Below are 19,205 nucleotides of genomic sequence, written 5' to 3'. Positions count from 1 at the left end.
TTCTGGGCATTCTTCCCTCATCTCTCCATCTGTCCTTCCCACTCTTTCCCCTCTCCCTTCTTCCTCATTTTTCCTACACATAAAGAAATCATCCACTTTCCCTCTTCTATTTCTCTTTTCTTTCTTCCCCGAGGACCCAATGAAAGGGAGCTAGTCGGCTCTGAGTACCCAGCCTTGGAGCTGGATACCCTGAGGGAGGGCTAATCCATCAAACAGGACCTCCTCGAAGACTCAAGCTACTTCTCTGGGAACTGGGCATCCTCTTTTCTGTCTCATCTGCAGCCTAAAAGGCAAAAACTCGGAGTTCTATTTTTTTGATCCTGGGGGTTCAGCCTGTATGGGGGTGGGAGTGGAGCTTTACCCCTAGGGCTAGCTGCCTTCTTAGCAAAACTGGGAAGTCAAAGATGCTTGCCAAGAAGGGAGGGAGGGAGGAAGAGAATGAGCATTGATACAGTGCCTACTATGTGCCAGGCATTATGCTATGGGCTTTTTACAAACATTTCATGTGAAGCTTCATTCCCAGTCCCTCTCTGATCTCCTTCCCCAGACATTCTTCTTACCACCTCTTATCTGTGTCTACCCTAAAAAGGGAACAGATGGTTCTCTGGACCTCCCTTTCCCCTCTTCTTCCTTATCAAAATCTATGGGATGTTTAGAAAGGCTGTAGGAAACTCATTCATACTTAGGGCTTAATGGTCAATAAGGGTTTGAGTAATATTAGGAGAGACTGCCTTTTAACAGTGTATTATTCAGTAACCCAAAGTTAGAGCTGTTCAATCTGGGTGCTATCTCCACTAACTCCCCACCTTCTTACCCACATTCTTCTTTATGTCCTTCCATAATTCCTCCAACATCCCACAAGTCATTCCAGGGACGGCAGTGTAACACTCCAGAAGTCCATCTGTGATCTGTGATCACCTTGCCTGCCCTGCTTGTTTCCTTTTCCAGTTATACATGACTTCCATGTCCTCTTTTATGAATGGAATGGTGAATTTTCAGGTGATGGAGATATGGAGGGGAGGGGAAACCTTACAGAGACCTCTCCAGTCCTAGTGGTTTCCCATCACATAAAGCCACAAAGCTGGATTTAGCTAATTACCTTTTCTGCCAGTCTCCCTTCCACCCTCCAGAAGGCCAATTTCCCAAGGACAGAGGATCCTCATTTATAGTCTGCATTGCCATAGCATTTTGAGCTTGCCTAGAAGATAGGGAGGTGGTGCCAGTACAATTATCTTCATTTTACGGATGGGGAAACTGAGACCCAGAGAGATGAAGTGGTCACCCCAGCGTTGCCTAGCTAAGTGATGGAGCCAAAGATTTCGATTCGAAGTACAGCGAGACTGAAGCACAGAGTTCGAGATACCTGGATTCTCTCACTGATCACCTGTACGAGCCCGGGCAAGTTGCTGCCCTCTCGGTCTAGCCATAGTAGCTCTGTGGCCCGCATTTCCCCCCTTCCTCCTTCCGTCTTTGGCTTTCAAGGGTGTGGGCGCGAGGTGAATCAAAACAGCAAGAGAGAGAACTCGAGTCCTTAGGGAGCCTAGACGATCCCATTAGTCTGTCTCCAACTTCCCTTCCCCCACCCACCCCCTTCCCCAGAAGGGCTGAGCTGGGAAGGAGGAAGCCGTCAGCTGGGTAGAGCCATCGCTACTGCCTCGCCGCCTGCACTTTGCTGACGAGAGCAGATACCGTCCTTGAGCTGGAGAGAACTCGCCCGAGAGCGGAGAGGGTTGAGAGTGGGGCTGGCTGGAGAAAGAATGAATCCCAGGGTTTGGGGCAGGGACAGAGCTCTCAGCTGCGTCCTCCCCGGTCTCTGCCCTCGGTCCCTTTCTCTTTCTGTCCCCTTCCCCACTCCCCTCTGTCCAAGTGGAAACAACTACGCTCGGGACTTGGCTAGAGAGGGAGAGCAAAAGACACCGAGAGACCGAACTCTTGGTCTGGAGTGGAAGAGAGGAGGTGGGGGAGTCGGCGGGGGCGGGGCCAGGGCGGGGCTGGGGGCGGAACAGTTCCAGCAGTGAACGGCGCTGGACTCCTGGGTAGCCTCCAAGTCTCCAAAGAGGACCCTAGCGGTAGCGGACCCGCCGAAACCTGGGCCAGCTGGGAGGTAGCGGATTGGTGAGGAGAGCGGAGGAACGTGTCCGCCCCGTCCAGCTCCGAGACTGAGCCTTGGAACGAAGGAGCCCAGGGACACTTACGTCTGGACGGTCCCCGCGGGCGCCCCTGCCCTAATCTGGGAGTGTCCAGGTGGGGGTGGGGGGAATGCGGGTCCGGGGAGCCCGGCGGGCATCCTGGTGCGGCCGGGGCCCCCCTGGTGGCTAGGACAGTAGTCTGGCCCATGGAGGGCCCTGGCAAAGCCGGCTTCTTCTTCAGGCTGCCCCCCGGCCGCGCATGGAGAACTTCAAGAAGGTGCGCACTGAGGAGGCGGACACAGAGGCTGAGAGTCCAGGTCCATTCGCCGACCTGGCCCCCGGCGCGGTGGAGATGAAGGTGAAGGAGGGCAGTAAGATCCGCAACTTGCTGGGCTTCGCCACCGCGCGCATGGAACAGCCTACCACTCGCACCATAGTCTTCAGCGGCTGTGGCCGCGCCGTCACCAAGACTGTCACCTGCGTGGAGATTCTGAAGCGGCGGCTGGCCGGCCTGCACCAGGTCACTCGGCTGCGCTACCGGAGCTTACGCGAGGTGTGGGAGAGCCGCCCGCCGCCTCCCGGCAGCCCGGGCCCCAGCCTCAGCGTGCACAAGAACGTGCCTGCCGTCTCCATTCTGCTCTCCAAGGACGCCCTGGACCCAGGGCAGCCCGGCTACCAGCCTCCAGAGCCCCGGCCCGACGCGCAGACCTGGGCGCCGGCGCTGGCGCCAGCGCCGCCTACTGCCCCGGGACTGAAGAGGAGCCGCGGCTCGCCCGCGGCCGAGGAGAGGGCGAGTAAGAGGCTGCAGGGCCGCGAAAGGCCGGGTGCGGCGGGGGAGGGGAGCTGGGATGGGGCCGGCTGAGAACTCTTTGCTGCGGGAGACACCCTTCCCCTAAGATCAGCAAGGTGGGCAGGCTCTCCTTTCCTCCAGCACGGGTTTTTGACTCAACCCCTATCACTGTCCTTTCTTGGATCATGTCCCGGAATGACCCTTCACTGCCAGTCCTCGCTCTCCGAAAAGAGAAAGAAAAGCTCTGTGTTCGGAGTGGATCCCCTTTCCCCTTCGATGTCCTAAACGCAATCTTCAGAGTGTTGGAAACCAAACAGCGGAGCCTCGGAACAGCCGCTGCCAACCTGTACTCCTGCCTTTAGTCCCTCCGACTTCGAACTCCAGTCTTGCCGCCACTCCCTGCCCCCTTCTCCAATGGACCCCCTGCAGGGGTGCGTGGAGGATGCAGTCTCTGGGGAGGGGACAACTTGCTTCCTGTAAGGAAATGGGATGTAGCCATCAAGTGTGGGTTCAGCCCCACCACTACAGCGCCATCACTCAGTCAGACCTTGGGGGGAAGGGGGCTGCATTGGTGCAGGAGAGATTCTTGTGAAGCTAGAATATCAGTTCTTGGGAATCCCGAACATAGCTGAGGACGGTTTTTTCTGCCCCAGGCTGTTTCTCCACGTGTGTCTGATCTCAGGAATGGACTTTGGGTGACCGAGCTGATGCTCCCAAGCCCATCCAGCACTTATTCTGTTCCTCCTTCTTGACTCAGAAAAATCCATAGGTCAGTGGGAGATGAAATGCTGAAAGTTGCCAAGAGAGATCCCTTAGTCTGGATCCTCTATCCTGGCCTTTTGGGGGAGCTAAAGGTAAGGTAGTGAAGGGGGAAGGATGGACACGTGGAGGAAAGGAGATAGTAAGGAGACATAGAAGGAATCTGATAGCCGATATTGGAGGAAGAGAGGGACCTATTTCCCACACTCACACACATGCACATGCAATTTTCCTTCTTTTTAGTCTGTTTCCTTTGGGAAGAATGTCTCAGATCACACCATGGGTTTGGGAGGATTCAGGATGGAGGGAAGAGAAGATTAGGGAGAGAGGGAAAATAGAGAATTAAGGTGAGGGAAGGGAAGTCTTAGGTAGACTAGGAGGAATTCCAAGATTCCCAACCTTTGTCCACCCTCAAAAGAAAAAGGTAACCCCCTACCTGCATACATGCCATGTCAAAGGCAGAATTTCTAGGTTATAGGGACAAATCTAGAGGCTTTGGGGAGAGGGAGTTCCCCTTTCAGTCTTTACATTTTCCTGCCTAGCCCTGAAGGATGGAAAGCTAGTGAAAAACCTTTGCTTCGTTATCAGTCCTCTAAAAACCCTACCAGGGAGACACCAAGGAATGGGAGGACCACTGAAGAGAGAGAAATAAGGAGGAAGGGAGGATAGAAGAGCTGGGAGGAGGATGGGCAGGCAGTTGGAGGAGCTGAGCTCTGAGAATAATGTGTGGTTTGGCACTGGCTGCAGTAACACCTTCATCTATGGAGCCCCCTTCAATCACCCCAGAGAGACACTGTCAGTGTTATTAATGGGAGCTCCAGTGACTTGTGGCTCTTAGCTCCTTTGGAATAAAACACATCAACAAGAAGATAGGGGTGTTTGCTCTGGGATGATTTTTCCCCCTCTCTTGCTTTCCCATCTTTCACAGGGTAGCACCCCCTCTAAGCCTGAAGAAGTGGATAGATGAGAAGCCTCCCTCCTAGGCTTAGTATTCTTTCTGGAGAGAGGCCTGTTAGACTTGGAGAGTCTCACTTGGAGGCTCAGTGTGTTGACTGGTATCCCTGCTGTCTTTCAAACAAAGATCTTAAAGGAAATAATCTCTGCCTCTACTTCCCTAAAATGTGATGATTGGTCCAGATTGGGGATGGAGGGAGGATACTCGGGCAAAATCAACTGACCCTCCTTCCCACCACCCATTTCCTAACACCTGCTCACTAGTTGCCCCACCTCAAATGCAGAAGTTTGAATGCCTTAGCAAAAGTTAAATGGCAACTGATCCCTAGTCTAAATATTTTCTCTATTCCCACCCCCAGCACTAGTCATAGTGAAGGGCTGGAATTGTTGTAAATGAACGTGGTACCAATTACCCCCAGGAAGAAGGGAAGTCAGAGCTTTCCCCCAGCCTCCAGGGTTCCCCTCTCCACACTCCTTGTTAAGAATGCCCCTGGAAGGCCTGAAACAGCCCCCTGAAGCTGAACTCCCTCCCACCTCTTCCGAAAAGAGTTTCTTCTCTTCTGTTCTGCCCTTTCCCCCAGAAGTCAAGGTGTCCTTTGGAATCCTTAACTTCCCCTGCAGGCCAATAGGACCAGCCTCCTGGCTGGGTAGTCACACAAAGCCCCCTCTCTGGAAGAACTAACCAGAATGCCTAGCCCAGCCTCCACCCTTGAATCCTGCCTCAAACCCCTTTGTGCCCAGAAGGACCAAGGACAACCTATGGATGGAGGAAGGGGGAGGGAACAAGCCCAAACTCACTGCTGGAAATTAATATTCAATTACTGAAGCTCTGGAGAAAGCCTAGGAATCAGTGTGGGCCTGGGGCTGATAAGTAGCTTGCCTCCAGCTTGGGAACAGCTGCCTGCTGAGAGATAAGAAGGCTTCCTAAGCCTGTCTTCCCCCCTCCCCTGCCTTTTTTCCCTTCCCATTTGCACAATTCACATCTGTGGCTGAATCTGGTATTTTCTTTACTGGGTGCTACAATCTGAAGGGGGGAGAGCTGACACAAGCAAGAGGCTTTGATTCCCCTCTTGCCCCACGATGGACCCCTCTCCTCATTCTAGCCCCATTTAGCATCCAGGCACAGGCTCCAGAGCTCTCGTACCCCTTTCTAGGCAGATTCATGCTTACGGAATCCTGTTGGGAAAGGAGGAGAGATAAAGAGGAGGGAGGGGGAAGATGGGAAGGACATTTATATCTCACACAGGCTTGGGGCTGACAGAAGCAGTTAATGGATCTTACTGCCTTGATAGAAAAAGCTGGAAAGTGACTTGCTGGCTGTGACTTGAGGGGCACTGAGAAGCCTCCTCCCTATTTCCACTCCAAAATGCCCTCCCCCTAACAGTTTATCATGAGCCCTGCCTAACATTTTCCTATTACAGCTTACTCCCTTTGGGCTCAGCATAGCCATCCTCATGTCCCTCCCTTACACTGCAGACCTTCCTCCTCTTGCTGCCTCAGTCCCTCAGTACACTGAGTACTTCCTATTCTAGGGCAACTGGGTCTCTTCTGGAGTGGGAGGAGGGACTAGGATAGCCTTGAGGGACTGGGAAAGTGGCAGAAGATATTAAAGGATTTCATTGGGTCAACCAGGGACAAGCTCTGAGTAAAAGCAAAAAAGAAAAAGACAAAAGGAAATTGTCATCTCCCTCCCAACCCAATGGTTCTGTGCATGGTAATGTTACAATTAAATTAATATATCTGGCCAGTTATTAATTTTCATAAAATTTATTAATAGGAAAGGTAGATCAGCACAGAGTTAAATCTCTTACTCTAAGTCCTCTGACCATGTGTTGCCTAGTCTGCCAGTCCCTTCCTCTTCCTGTTACCTGCCTGTTCTCTCCTGAATTCAAATTCCTCAAAATGCCCCAGTCAGTTCCTGCCCCCCTTCCTTTATTGATGTTCAGTATGAAACTTCAGTATTTAGAGAATCTGGATCAACCAGTGAGCCCTCCAGGACTGGGAGGGAATGGACTTCCCATGATGCAGTAAGAAGGTTAGAAACCATGGTGCTCAAGGATCAGTTGATGGGACTTGTGGACTTGTAACATGGACTCTCCCCACCACCACCACCACCATGATTACTGTCTTTCTATAATTTGATGTCCATGTCATGTAGAAGCAATAGGAGATTTGTTCTATTTGGCCCCAGAGAACAAAACTAATGGTGGCAACAGCAGGAAGAAGTAAAAGGCATGCCCATTATGGCTCAGAATGAGTGGTTTTAAAGGCTATATATGAAAAATGGAATGGGCTAGTGATCTCCCAACACCAGTATTCAGAGACTGGTTGACTTCTCTAACAGAGGCAGGTCAAAAGAATTTCTACCAAAAAAAAAAAAGAATTCCTACAAAAGAAAGAGCTTCTTGGTAAGCAGTACAAATTAGTCTATAAGCATAAACAAGTAGAAAGAGCACTGACTTTGGAATGAAAAGACCTGGGTTCAAATGCTGCCTCTTATTCATATAACTTGTGTGACCATGGACATTTGCCTTCATTAGGTCTTATAATCCTCATGTAATAATAATAATAACATTTACATAGTACTTTAAGGTTTATGAAGCACTTTAAAAATATCCTTACAACAACCCCAGGAGGTAAGTCCTATTATTATTTTCTCTACTTTACAGATGAGGAAACTAAGGCAGGCAGGCTAAGCATCTTAACCAGGGTCACAAAGAATCTGAGGGAGGATACAGACTCTGATCTTCCTGACTCCAGGTCTATCACTCTTCATTGGGTCACATGGCTGCTTCATAGAGTGCTAGACCTAAAGTTAAGAAGATTCATCTTCCTGAATTCAAGTCTTGCCTCAGATACTTGCTAGTTGTGTGATCCTAAACAAATCACTTAATCCTGTTTGCCTCAGTTCCTCATCTGTAAAATAAGCTGGAGAAGGAAATGGCAAACCACTACAGTGTCTCTGCTAAACCCAAAATAGAGTCATGAAGACTCAACACAGGAGGCAGCTGAATTGCTCAGTGGATATACAACCAGATCTAGAGATGGGAGGTCCTGGGTTCCAGACACTTCCTAGCTGTGTGACCTTGGGCAAGTCACTTAACCCCCATTGCCTAGACCTTACCACTCTTCTGCCTTGGAACCAATACACAGGATTGATTCTAAGACAGAAGGGAAGGGTTAAAAAAAAGTCACACAACTGAAAGCTGCCTCAGGGCTAACCTCTGTGATCCCATAAAGTCCTATGATTTTTTTTTCAGTTATCTTTCAAACACTTTTTTTTTTGATGCTGAGGATAGGAGGGGGTAAAGGGTAGAGAGAACAAAAGTCTGGGAAAGGGGTCATCATCTCTGCAGATAAGGGGATTTCCTGGATGATCCTGAAATTTCCTATCAGCTTTGACATCTCCCATTTCATAATGTTTCTTTTTCTGAATTGGTTTCTATAGATGGTCTTTTGATGAAGGCCAAGACTGTTGACCTCCCCTTAGAGGTAATAAGGCACATTAGATTGATATTCAGAGTGTGATTCATCCTCTGGTGAAGTAGGTAGATGCTTAGATTCAATGATTCCAGGAACCAACCTCCAGAGGAAGGATCCTATTCCATGGTGTCTGGCATCCCTTTCCCAGGGAACAAAAGGTTCATTCCTTTCCCCAGGGAACCTTTCCCAGGTTTTTATTCCCCTGGAAAGAGCTCAGGTTTAAGATGAGCATGGCCCTGGGAGAGGGAGCACTAAGTCACATTGAGGAGCCAGTGACAATTCCTCGAGTAGGTCCCAGGCAAGGGGAGTGAGTTTTTTGTCACCTTAAGTAGACTGAGAAATGGGAAATAGAGGAATGGGTAGCAGAATGTGGAGGGGAAGACACCCAAGACCAACTTTGCTGAGGGAGGGCTAGGTCTGTGCCATACCAGGCCAGGAACTATATCGAAATGGCATGAAAAAATGCAATATTTGAGCATTTATTAATGATCTAGTATATTCCGGGAAGGCCCTGTGGTGGGTTCTTTGAGGGCAGGGGAGTAATGTAATGACCTATACCACTAAAGCTCATTCTCGTTCATTGCTTCACTCTAATAGTAGGGATTGAGACTGGTCCTATGATTTTAATAATAATAGCTAACATTTATTTGATGCTTACTATGTACCAGTTACTGTAATAAGTTCTTTACAAATATTATTTCATCCTAACAATCCTGGGAGATAGGTACTATTATTACTCCCATTTTACTGTTGAGGAAACTGAGGCAAAGGGAAAGACCTTTCAATTAATGCAAGTTGGCACCTTCTCTGCTATTTTATAATCTTGGCTGCCTATATCAATGAGCAGTTAAGTTACTTGTCCAGGGTCACACAGTCTTGATTAACCAGAGGTAAGTCTTCCTGTCTTTCAGGACTGCTCTCTATTCAGTTAACTGACACAATGGATAGAAAGTCAGGCCTGCAGTCAGGAAGATCTGAGTTCAAATCCTGCTTCTGACACTTACTAGCTTTCACTAGGTGGGCAAGTCACTTCTCTCTGCCTCAGTTTCTTTGTCTGTAATATGAGGATAATAAAAGCAGAGTTGCTGTAAGGATAAAGTGTGATAATATTTATCAAATGCTTTGTAAATCTTAAAATGCATATGAATGCTAGCTATTATTATCATATTATCTACTATGCCCACCTGTCTCTGAGAAATCTATTACATACAACAAATAATTGTGAAACAAAATTGAGCAACATAAGTGAAAATAGAAAAGGGCAATGGAGGAAAGGGCATGTCTGCCTAGATGAAATCTGGGAAGGATTCATGGAAGAGGTCAATCAATAAACATCTAATAAAGGCTTACAAAGTGCTGGGTAGGAAATACCTAGGGGTAGGGTAGGGGTGGAGATGTCTAGAGGGGAGCAACTGAGTATTAAATAAAGATGAAGATGACTATCCAGGGCACCCTCCTTAAATGGAAGTTCTGCAAGGAGCTCTCAAGCCCCTAAAGAAAGAGAGGAGCTGCAGGGGCAGGGGGTACTTATGAAATATGAGTTCTAAGGAATCTAAGGAATCTAAGAAATCTTCTAGGACAAAGAATTTTGGGGATGGAGGTGGAGGCAGCTGGGTGGCCCAATGGATACAGAGCCAGGTCTGGGTTCAAATTTGACCTCAGGTACTTCCTAGCTGTGTGACCTTGGGCAAGTTACCTGACCTAACTGCCTAGTCCTTACCAATCAATACTTAGTATTGATTATAAGATAAAAAGTAAGGGTTTTTAAGGTGGGGGAAGAGTTTCCTGGGGCAGGATGGGAAAGTTCAGAGGAGACTAGCCAACTGGGACAAGAAGATGAAAATGACTAACCAGGATACCTTCCTTAAATAGAGATTCTGCAAGGAGCTCACCACCCTTCAAGGAGAGGGAGGAGTCCAGGGGCAGAAGCTCATCTTGGAGAATAAATAACAAGGATAAAGGCTGGCTACCTAACCACCCATGGTCACTGCCCTCCAGAGGCTCCAAGATTTCTACATAATTTTATAGTTTTAGTCCCAAGTTGCTCTCTGCTGCAGAAATCCAACCTTTTCACACCAATATTATATTGGTAATGTGGCTATGGGCAGCTAGCTGATGAAGTAGATAAAGTCAATCTGACCTCAGACACTTACTAGTTGTGTGAAACTGGGCAAGTCACTTAACCCTGTTTGCCTCAGTTTCCTCATCTATATAATGAACTGGAGAAGAAAATGGTAAACCACTCCAGTACATTTGCCAAGAAAACCCTGAGTGGGGTCATGAAGAGTTAGACATAGCTGAATAACAACAATATGGCTATGAATCAAGAGATCTAATATCTGAAGACGGAAAGAAGAATTTTAAAACCTCCTACTTAGTTCCAAAAATGTTAAGGAAAAACATTTCTCAAATCTAAAGTCCTTTCTAGACTAAGCTAAAAGATGGAAACTTTATCAGTATTTAATCAAGTGTCTCAAGAAACAATAACTTTCCCTAAAATCCTTCTTCTCTCTATACCTCTTAGGTCTAACTCCTTTCCTTGAGGAAAGTGTATAAAGGACAAAAAGGAAAGCAATGCTTCAGGAAAATGGACTGAGTGATAACCAAACTTGGAGAAATGCTTCATGTCTGGTTACGATAGTTTCCTTCCATGGTGAGAAACTTCTGTTGCTCTCCTCTCCATTTCTTCTTAGCCCAATGGACTCCAGCACACTTTTATCATGAATGAATGCATCTCTATCCACATGGGCCTGGCTGTCATCCATATTGGCAATGCCTGCTGGGAGCTGTCTTGCCTGGAACATGATTACTACCCTGCCTGATGGTCAGATACCAAGTGACAAAACCATCAAGGGAGATGACTCCTTCATCACCTTCTTCAGTGAAACAAGGGTTGCCAAGCATATTCCCTGAGCCATGTTTGTAGATTAGAATCAACTGTTATTGATGAAGTTCCCCCTGGAAACTATCACCAGTTCTTCTGCCTTGAGAAGTTGGCTGAGAAGATCACTGGCAAGGAAGATGATATCAAGAACTATGCTCATAGGCACAAGTCTATTATTAGCAAAGCAATCATCAACCTGGTTCTGGACAGAATTTAGAAGCTTGCTGATCAGTACATGGAGGCTTCTTGGTTTTTCACAGCTTTGGTAATGGGAATTATTTTGATTTCACCTTTCTACCAATGGAATATCTGTTGATTATGGCAAGAAATTCAAGTTGGAATTCTCCACTTACCAGACTCTTAGGTTTCCACAGCTTCATTCTGGCCACTCATACACCACCCTGGAGTTCTGGAGCATTCTGATTATGCTTCCATATAATAACAATGAGGTTGTTTGTGATATCTGTCCTAGAAATCTTGCTATCAAAGCCCAACTTAAACTAATCTGAATTGCCTTATTAGCCAAATTGTGTCCTCTGTCACTGTCTATTCCTGATTTGATGGCATCCGGAATATTATTGGTCTGACAAAATTCCAAACCAATCTAGTGCCTTCCCTTTATCCACTTCCATCTTGTCACATATGCCCCAATCATTTCTGCTGAGGTCTACCAAGAGTAGTTGACTATAGAAAAGATCACCAAGGCTTGCTCTGAGACTGCCAACCAGATGGTGATGTATGATCCTCACCATGGTAAATACATGACTTACTGGTTTTTATACTATGATGATGTAGTTCCTGAAGATGTCAAAGCTACCATCACTACCATCACGACAAAGCACAGGCCATCCAATTTGTGTCATGGTGTCCAACTAGTCTCCAGATTGGCACAAATGATGGGCCTCCTACTGGTTCCTGGTGGTAACCTGATGGGAGTACAGTGGGCCATGTGCATGTTGAGCCACACTACAGTTGTTGCTGAGCCCTGGGCTCTCCTAGATCATACATAGATCTACTGTTTGCCAACCCTGACTTTATTCATTGGTATGTAGGGAAGGGAATGGAGGAAGGAGAGTTCTCTGATGCATGGGAGGATATGGCTGCCCTGGAGAAGGATTATGAGGATGTTGAAACAGATAGTGCTGAGAAGAAAGATAAATGTGAGGAAAATTAAATTGTAGGTTATCTTTTTCACACTAAAGCTGTCCCTTTCATCTGTTCTGTGAAAATATCCTCTGTGGTCATCAAATGTCAATAAAAGTGTAATACTTAGGGGAGGGGCAGGAGATCATTTCCTTATACCTTAAGGAGAAATGTCTTGATCAAAGGGAAGAGGTTTCTTTGATTACTTCAGGTTACCTGGGACCAGTTGGGAGAAGGAACAGGGGAGCCCTTGGGGAGAGTAGCCATAGAGTAATTAAATAGTTTTAGGAGAAAGACTGCCCCCAACTAGGATTAAGTAATTATTGTTCTATCTGTTGAAGAAAAATGTTAATCCTTTCTGAACTCTAGTTATTTTTTCCTATTATGAAAATTTTCTTTGTTCTGGTATCCCATAAATGTTACTTCAAAATGTCTTTGGTGGTAGAGGGGGGCAGCTAGGTGGCTCAGTGAATTGAGAGGCTGGCCTAGAGATGGGAGATCCTAGGTTCAAATCTGACTTCAGATACTTCCTAGTTGTATGACCCTGGGCAAGTCACTTAACCTCCATTGCCTAGCCCTTACCTCTCTTCTTCCTTGGAACCAATAAAGAATATTGATTCTGAGACAGAAGGTAATTTTTAAACAAATGTCTTGGGTTAGAGCTTGCCAAGGAGGACTGGGAGGACAAAAGTTAGCTTCAACATTTCCTTCTCTAAGCTAGAAATACTTGGGTTTATAATAATGATAAATTAATGAAAATTATTTGGATAGTCTTAGGTCTAAAATGCAAAACATGATATTAATATTTTTTTCTTCAACATGAGGTATACTTATAAGGCCAGTTATCAGTTACCTCTGGTAATAGGTATTTAAGCAAGGTGACTTGTTGCTCATTTTTTATCTCAAAGAGAACCAGTTACATCATGGGGTGATGTCTTGACTTGATTGTGAATTGTTAATCGTGACAAAGTTGCAAAGTCATAAGCCTCACTCTCTCTGCCAAAGTCCAGTGGCAAGATAAAAATCAGGATGACTGGCCCAGGATGAAGTAGATGACTTTAGTTTCTTTGATGTCTGATTAAATCAGTGATGGGGAACCTATGTCACATGTGTCAAAAAGGGCACGCAGAACCCCTTCTGTGGGCACATCTGCAGTCAATCACCAACATTTATTACTAGAAAGACAGAGGGACTTGGGGCAGAGGACCTAAGGTCCTGGGGGGAAGGGCTCACATGCTGTCTGAAGGTGTGGCACAGAAGGCAGTCTATTGAGTCTGTGCTGATGGTGATTCCTGTGGTGGGGTTGGAGAGTAGCTAAGTTTTAGGGGAGCATAGCTATAGTGTGGCACAAAGCAGGAGGGGAGTAGAGTGCCAGGGCCACTCCCCTCTCCCTCTCCATATGCTCCTCTCATTACCTGCCCCTCTGCTTAGCAGCCCAATAGAAGTGCTTCCTCCCTCCCCTCTGGGGTATGGGGGGGAGGGGAGACTGGCATGGTATTTGGGAGGGGAAGGGGTCCCAGCACTCCAACTCTAAAAGGTTCTCCATCACTGGACTAAACTCAAAGTGTTCCACAGCACCTGTGTCAGATGCCTTAATGGCCAGCGGAATGGATTGTTTTCATCTCCCAGTTTTGCCAGGGGAAGTCTTCACAGGCTTGAGGGTAGACATTCCCCTAATTCACCAATGAGTTTGAGATCTGTCTGTTACCCTCAACCTCTTTTAGCCTGCCTCCTGCAACAGTTTTACCAGAGTGTAGTTGCTGTTCATGCTATAACTTCTAGGAGCCATAGAGGAGAGACTCAGCAACCCCTCCCGCCAGAGTTCCATGAACTCCCTGGACACTCTCTACACTCCAACCTAGATAGCTAAAATATAAGCATGGCATAAATCTCATTTTAGCTAATTATTTAGATCTCTGTTCATCCTCATCTATAACAAACTCCAATCAATCAATCAATCAACAATAATTTATTAAGCACCTACTATATGTCAGCCATTGTGCTAGGTTATTGGTGATAAAAGAAAGACAATTCCTACTTCAAAGAAGCTTTCATTTCAATGAGGAAGACAACTGTTACATATATAAGTATAGAGAGAACAAATATAAGGAGAATAAATACTTAGTTGTAGTTTGAGAAGGGCACTAGTAGATAAGAGGTGAGCAGAAAGGACAGCTAAGCTCAAAGCTCTCCTCACAACTACTCCAAAAATATATGAAATGAACCAGAAAATGAACCAGACCAAGTTCTAATTGGGAAATCAAGAAAAAAAATCACGTAAAAAGGCAAACATGAGGAAGTAGTCATGCTGTGGGGGTGAAGAGGTGCACCCGTGGGGTTTGGGAAGGATACCTTTTGCAAGAATGAAAGACTCCAAAACTTAGCTTAAAAATAAAAAGAGAAATGTATTAATTTAGAGAGTAATGTTGAGATTGGCCAGGAGGATAGTACAGGTGGAACAGCAAGATGGAAGGCTGTTCCTTGGGAAGACAGCATGGATGGAAAAGCTGGCCCCCAGACAACATCAGTTCTGGGGATTTTATACTCCTTACAACAGATGCTGTGTCATGGTGTGGACAGGACTCTAGAATGGTAAACCCTCAGGCATTCAGTTATAGGTTTGGTTATCTGACTGGGGTCTGCCTGGAGATGTAGAGAATGACCCTCATAAAAGATTCTTTGGTTTTAGGGAACAGACAGATGTCTGAGATGTAGTCTGATAGAATCGAGGTGTAGCCTGGAGGTGCATCTCTCTGTCCATCTTAAATCTAAAGGAGGATCAAAGGAGGACAATCATCTCAGGGTCCTATGGGGTCATTGGATGTTTCAGGATAGGAGTCACGAGGATGTAAGGGAGCAAAGGAATTTCATTGATAATAGTTTGCCCGAGTTTCTGGGGGTACAATGCTCATGTCAGTCATAAGAGGCCAAAGATAAATGGTTTATTATGGTTGTGTTGTGTTATTTTTTGGAGATCTTAAAAGAAGCATAGAAAGGGGAAAGTAGGACCCATAAAGTGGATGGGAAGAGGAAGGATAGGGAAAATTATCTTTCACAAACAATGTACTATAAGTAGAAGACTGCACAAAAAGGAGGAAGGGGGGATGGGTGACATTTGAACTTCATCCTCATTTGAACTGGTGAAAGTAAGAATACTCATACATACAGAGTTACAGAAATAGAGCCAACCCAAGCACGATGGTGGGGGATGCTATGGGATACTGTTAAGGGCTCTGATCTCTTTGTCTAAATCAGGGCTTATGCCTCAGTATAAAACTCTCCTCATTTGTGAAGAGATTGGCTATTCCATTGTTCTATGGCTGGGGGAACAATGGAGTGGTGGAATTAGTGAAAGCTTGGGAAAGGAAAGAACTATTTTCTTCTGGCTTCAAGAAAGAACACATATAATTTCAGGATCTCTTCAGGGAGGGATAAGTGGAGGTCCTTGGAGGAAAAGAAAGACTCTAGGTAGAAACCAAAATTACAGGTCTTGGCTGTATGGTTCAGTCTTTTAGAATATTGTATTGCAAAGCCTCATCTTAATGGACCCTGCCAAGTCTTGTGTGATCCTTACTATAGTTCCATGTGCAATGAGGGACTAACAGGTATGCAAAGTGTCTCATATATATCTCTTTATGTGGAGGAGGCTAGAAAGAATTTCTCCAAGAGAGATGTGATAATGTAGAACGTTAGTATCTTGGAAAGAACATGGTGCATGCATGGGTATTTTGTAATTGGTCAGTCAACCACTTTTAAAAGTTCTTTAATTGGCTGCAAAGGCATTTAATTAAGACTGGAAAGTTTCAATCATTTCTCTTTGCCTTATTCAGAGATACTTTGGTCATGGCATCCAATAAAAGATAATGCTAGAAGGGGAGAAGTTATAAGGCCCTCTGACCCTCTGGGGCCATATGGCCTTAAGAAAAGGCCTCGGTCCTTGGCCTCTGAATTAGTTCCTTTTCCTTTTAGGTGAAGAAGTCTGGAGTCTCTGACCTTGTCAGTTCAAAAAGTCAAGAGAGAACTCCAATGCCCCAGAATCTGGGTATCAGAGCCAATATATGAAATGTTCAAAGAGCAAGGACTGACCTGCAGAACCCTAGCCCAGGGGTTAACTGAGACTCATCTGGCTGAGATGGCAACTTTGTGTTTTGTAAGAACCAAGCTAAGTTGAATCTCCTTGTCCCTGGAGACTGAGGTGATATAGGGGACAGTGTATCCCAAAAGTATTAGAGCAAAACATATGAACTTTGTTCTTGCTATATCATTGAATTAAATATACCTTTGTATATTTGTTGTTGTTATGTTAAGTTTAAATGAAATTGGGGTACATCACCATCCCTTTACTGTGATGATTAAAAATTCTGAGGGCCTGGGTTCTGGGTAAGAAAATCAATTATTGATCAGGTGAGCAATAACCAATAAGTTAATTGGTCAATGATATCTCTTGATGATAAAGACAAATTCATTCTGCATATTAAGCCATTAACACAATTTTCGAAGCTCTCCCTAAGACATCTCTAATTAGGGGATACCTAATGAAGAGGTGGGCTAATATTTTTTCTAGTCCTTCCCTGATTCCTTAATGATGATGGGAAATCACATGTCTGATCACAGGATTCTAATATCTAGATGAAGAAATGTGAATCTTAAAATTTCTCAGACTCTACCTTGGAACATTTGGTTAAGGTTATTTCCCATTTTAAACAATGAAGGTACTTGGTCAGGAATGTATTGGGAACTTTAACATTACTCCACCCATACTTAGGCATACTTTAGGGGAAGATAAAGTTGTAAAACTCCTTACTGAACAATGAAAAAGTCCCTAACTCATAGTGAGGCAAAAGCCCTTAAGCTAGTTCTATTTTTAGATCTAATACAAAAGGGTGTTAAGTACCTATAAAGGTTAAATTTATCACTAAAATGTCAAGCAACTTACAAAGGGCAAGAAAAAAGAGGTGTGAAGTTTTTGTCTACTCAGAGAAGGTGATAACAAAAAATGTGAATTAAGAATGGTCAGTCCTGTGGAAAGTGTCTACTGTGATTGGTAGATGTGAAAATTTAGGGGAGGTGACATAGGAGAAAATTCTCTTTAAAAGGAGGTCAGGAGCTCAGAGCTGGGGCCTCTGAACTTAGTTCAGTTTGGAAGCTGAATTGGAGGGTCTCTCTGAACACTAGAGCTTGCTTGGAACGATCTTGAGGTGAGTGATTCAAGACTAACTAGTCTCTCTTAAGGCCTAAGCCAATTGGCCTAGGCCCTTCCTACTATAAACTTATTTTTCTACTCTTTTTCTTCCCTTAATTCTTTCATTTGTGTTAATTAAAATCTCCATAAAACTCAGCTGACTTGGGTATTTTCATATTTAGGAATTTTTCCCATGGTGACCACTTATTTTTGATTTAAATCGAGACACTAAAATTTCTTACCAGTGTGGCCAAAACCTTACAGTTTGGCAATTTACACATTCTCGCAGTCATAGAAATCAGGTTATGTCTGGTTAAAAGTGACTTTTCCCATTCATCCCAGGTGAGGACCCAAGGACATTGCCATGCTGACCCCCAGATATACTTGTTTTAAACTAGTTCTTGTTTACCATACAAGATGGGTCTCACAATCTCAATTTCAATCATCCCAATTTTAGAAGCTGCTTTGGGGCAAAGAATATTAGGGCAAGGAAGGTACATTCTAGGTCTGTCAGGAAAAAGAAATGAGGAAAGAGGCTTGGAAAATACTAAGCCCTATTAGAAATAATGGTATAGGGAGCAGCTGGGTAGTTCAGTGGATTGAGCACTAGGCCTAGAAATGGGAGGTTCTAGGTTCAAATCTAGCCTCAGATACTTCCCAGCTGTGTGGCCCTGGGCAAGTCACTTAATCCCCATTGCCTAGTGTAGCAGTCCACACCTAGCTATGGACAAGGGAGACAGTTAGAATGTACAGAGTGGCTTAGAAGAGAGCATGCTCAGTCTTGTGCATGGCTAGTAAAGCCTCTGACCCTTGATCCCAGCTTCCCCCAGGTTAGGCCCGAAATTTAGATCCCTTTGTCTGATCCATGCTGGGATAAACCACACCTATACCTTGTCATAATTTACAATTACCCAATGGCAATACACTATGTAATTCATCAATATGTATTGGGAACATTTGCATGTCAAAGACATTAAAAGGAGCCACAGTAGTCACCTCCCTCTCTTGGATCTCACCTCTCACCTATGTCTGTCTTTGCTGGAGCTTGGCCTCTGGCCAAGCTCCATCTTTAATTTCTTTCCTTCTCTATCTCTCTCACCTGGGACCTGGCCATGGGCCAGGCACTTTCTTTTCCAATGCTAATACCTAGCTCTTTCTAATTCATCCTATTACCTGCACCCTAGTCTCTCAGCCTTAAGGTTAGGGCTTGGCAAATAGTCTAAGGAACCTAGGCTGATCTCTCAGCTAGCTATATCATTTCTCATGACCTGTGTGGTGTTAAATTTGGGACTACTGGATGGTTCTTGTCCTTTGAGATGTTCAGTGGTCGGAGTTCTGCTGTGGCTCAATCAAAATCAATACAGCTTGGTTTCTGACTCAATTCTTCCATCTCACGCCCCCCCCCCCCCCCCCCCCCCCCCCCCCCCCCCGCGGAATTTCAAACTACTATCCTTTCTCTTTTCTTGTGGCACTCGGAGGTGAGGCCGCACCTAGCTAGCCCTTACCACCAGCACATAGTATCCATTCTAAGGGGAGGGGAAGGGGAAGGGGAAGGGGAAGGGGAAGGGAAGGGAAGGGAAGGGAAGGGAAGGGAAGGGAAGGGAAGGGAAGGGAAGGGAAGGGAAGGGAAGGGAAGGGAAGGGAAGGGAAGGGAAGGGAAGGGAAGGGAAATAATGGTACAGCATTAGGAATAAATCTTATCATAACCATGGAAGAGAGTCAGTCAGCTGGAACTCAAAATCAATGGGAGTAGAGAAAAGACATCACCTCACCAATTCCCTCAGGATATTCTAAAACTATTAGGAATTGATGTAATAGCCTGACCCTAAGGGGGTGCTTGATCAGAGAATACTCAATATATACAGGTACTTATGTTTCACA

General features: G+C 45.5%; 1 protein-coding gene and 1 pseudogene across 1 annotated transcript; both read left to right on the top strand.

Moving 5' to 3' along the window:
- Positions 1–1,380: 1,380 nt before the first annotated feature.
- RPP25 (ribonuclease P and MRP subunit p25) lies at positions 1,381–4,775 on the top strand. The gene has a single exon (XM_007478175.3). The coding sequence runs from the start codon at positions 2,389–2,391 to the stop codon at positions 2,989–2,991; it is 603 nt and encodes a 200-aa protein (XP_007478237.1). The 5' UTR covers positions 1,381–2,388; the 3' UTR covers positions 2,992–4,775.
- Positions 4,776–10,532: 5,757 nt separating this feature from the next.
- LOC103093700 (tubulin alpha chain-like) lies at positions 10,533–12,243 on the top strand (annotated as a pseudogene).
- Positions 12,244–19,205: the final 6,962 nt, after the last annotated feature.

This window comes from Monodelphis domestica, chromosome 1, assembly GCF_027887165.1.
Source record: "Monodelphis domestica isolate mMonDom1 chromosome 1, mMonDom1.pri, whole genome shotgun sequence".
NCBI classification, from domain to species: Eukaryota; Metazoa; Chordata; class Mammalia; order Didelphimorphia; family Didelphidae; genus Monodelphis; species Monodelphis domestica.
This window is presented reverse-complemented; position numbering and strand designations above follow the sequence as displayed.

What these genes read in the sequence shown, in the direction of transcription:
- RPP25 (XM_007478175.3), top strand. Translation starts at nt 2,389, where the DNA reads ATGGAGAACTTCAAGAAGGTGCGCACTGAGGAGGCGGACACAGAGGCT.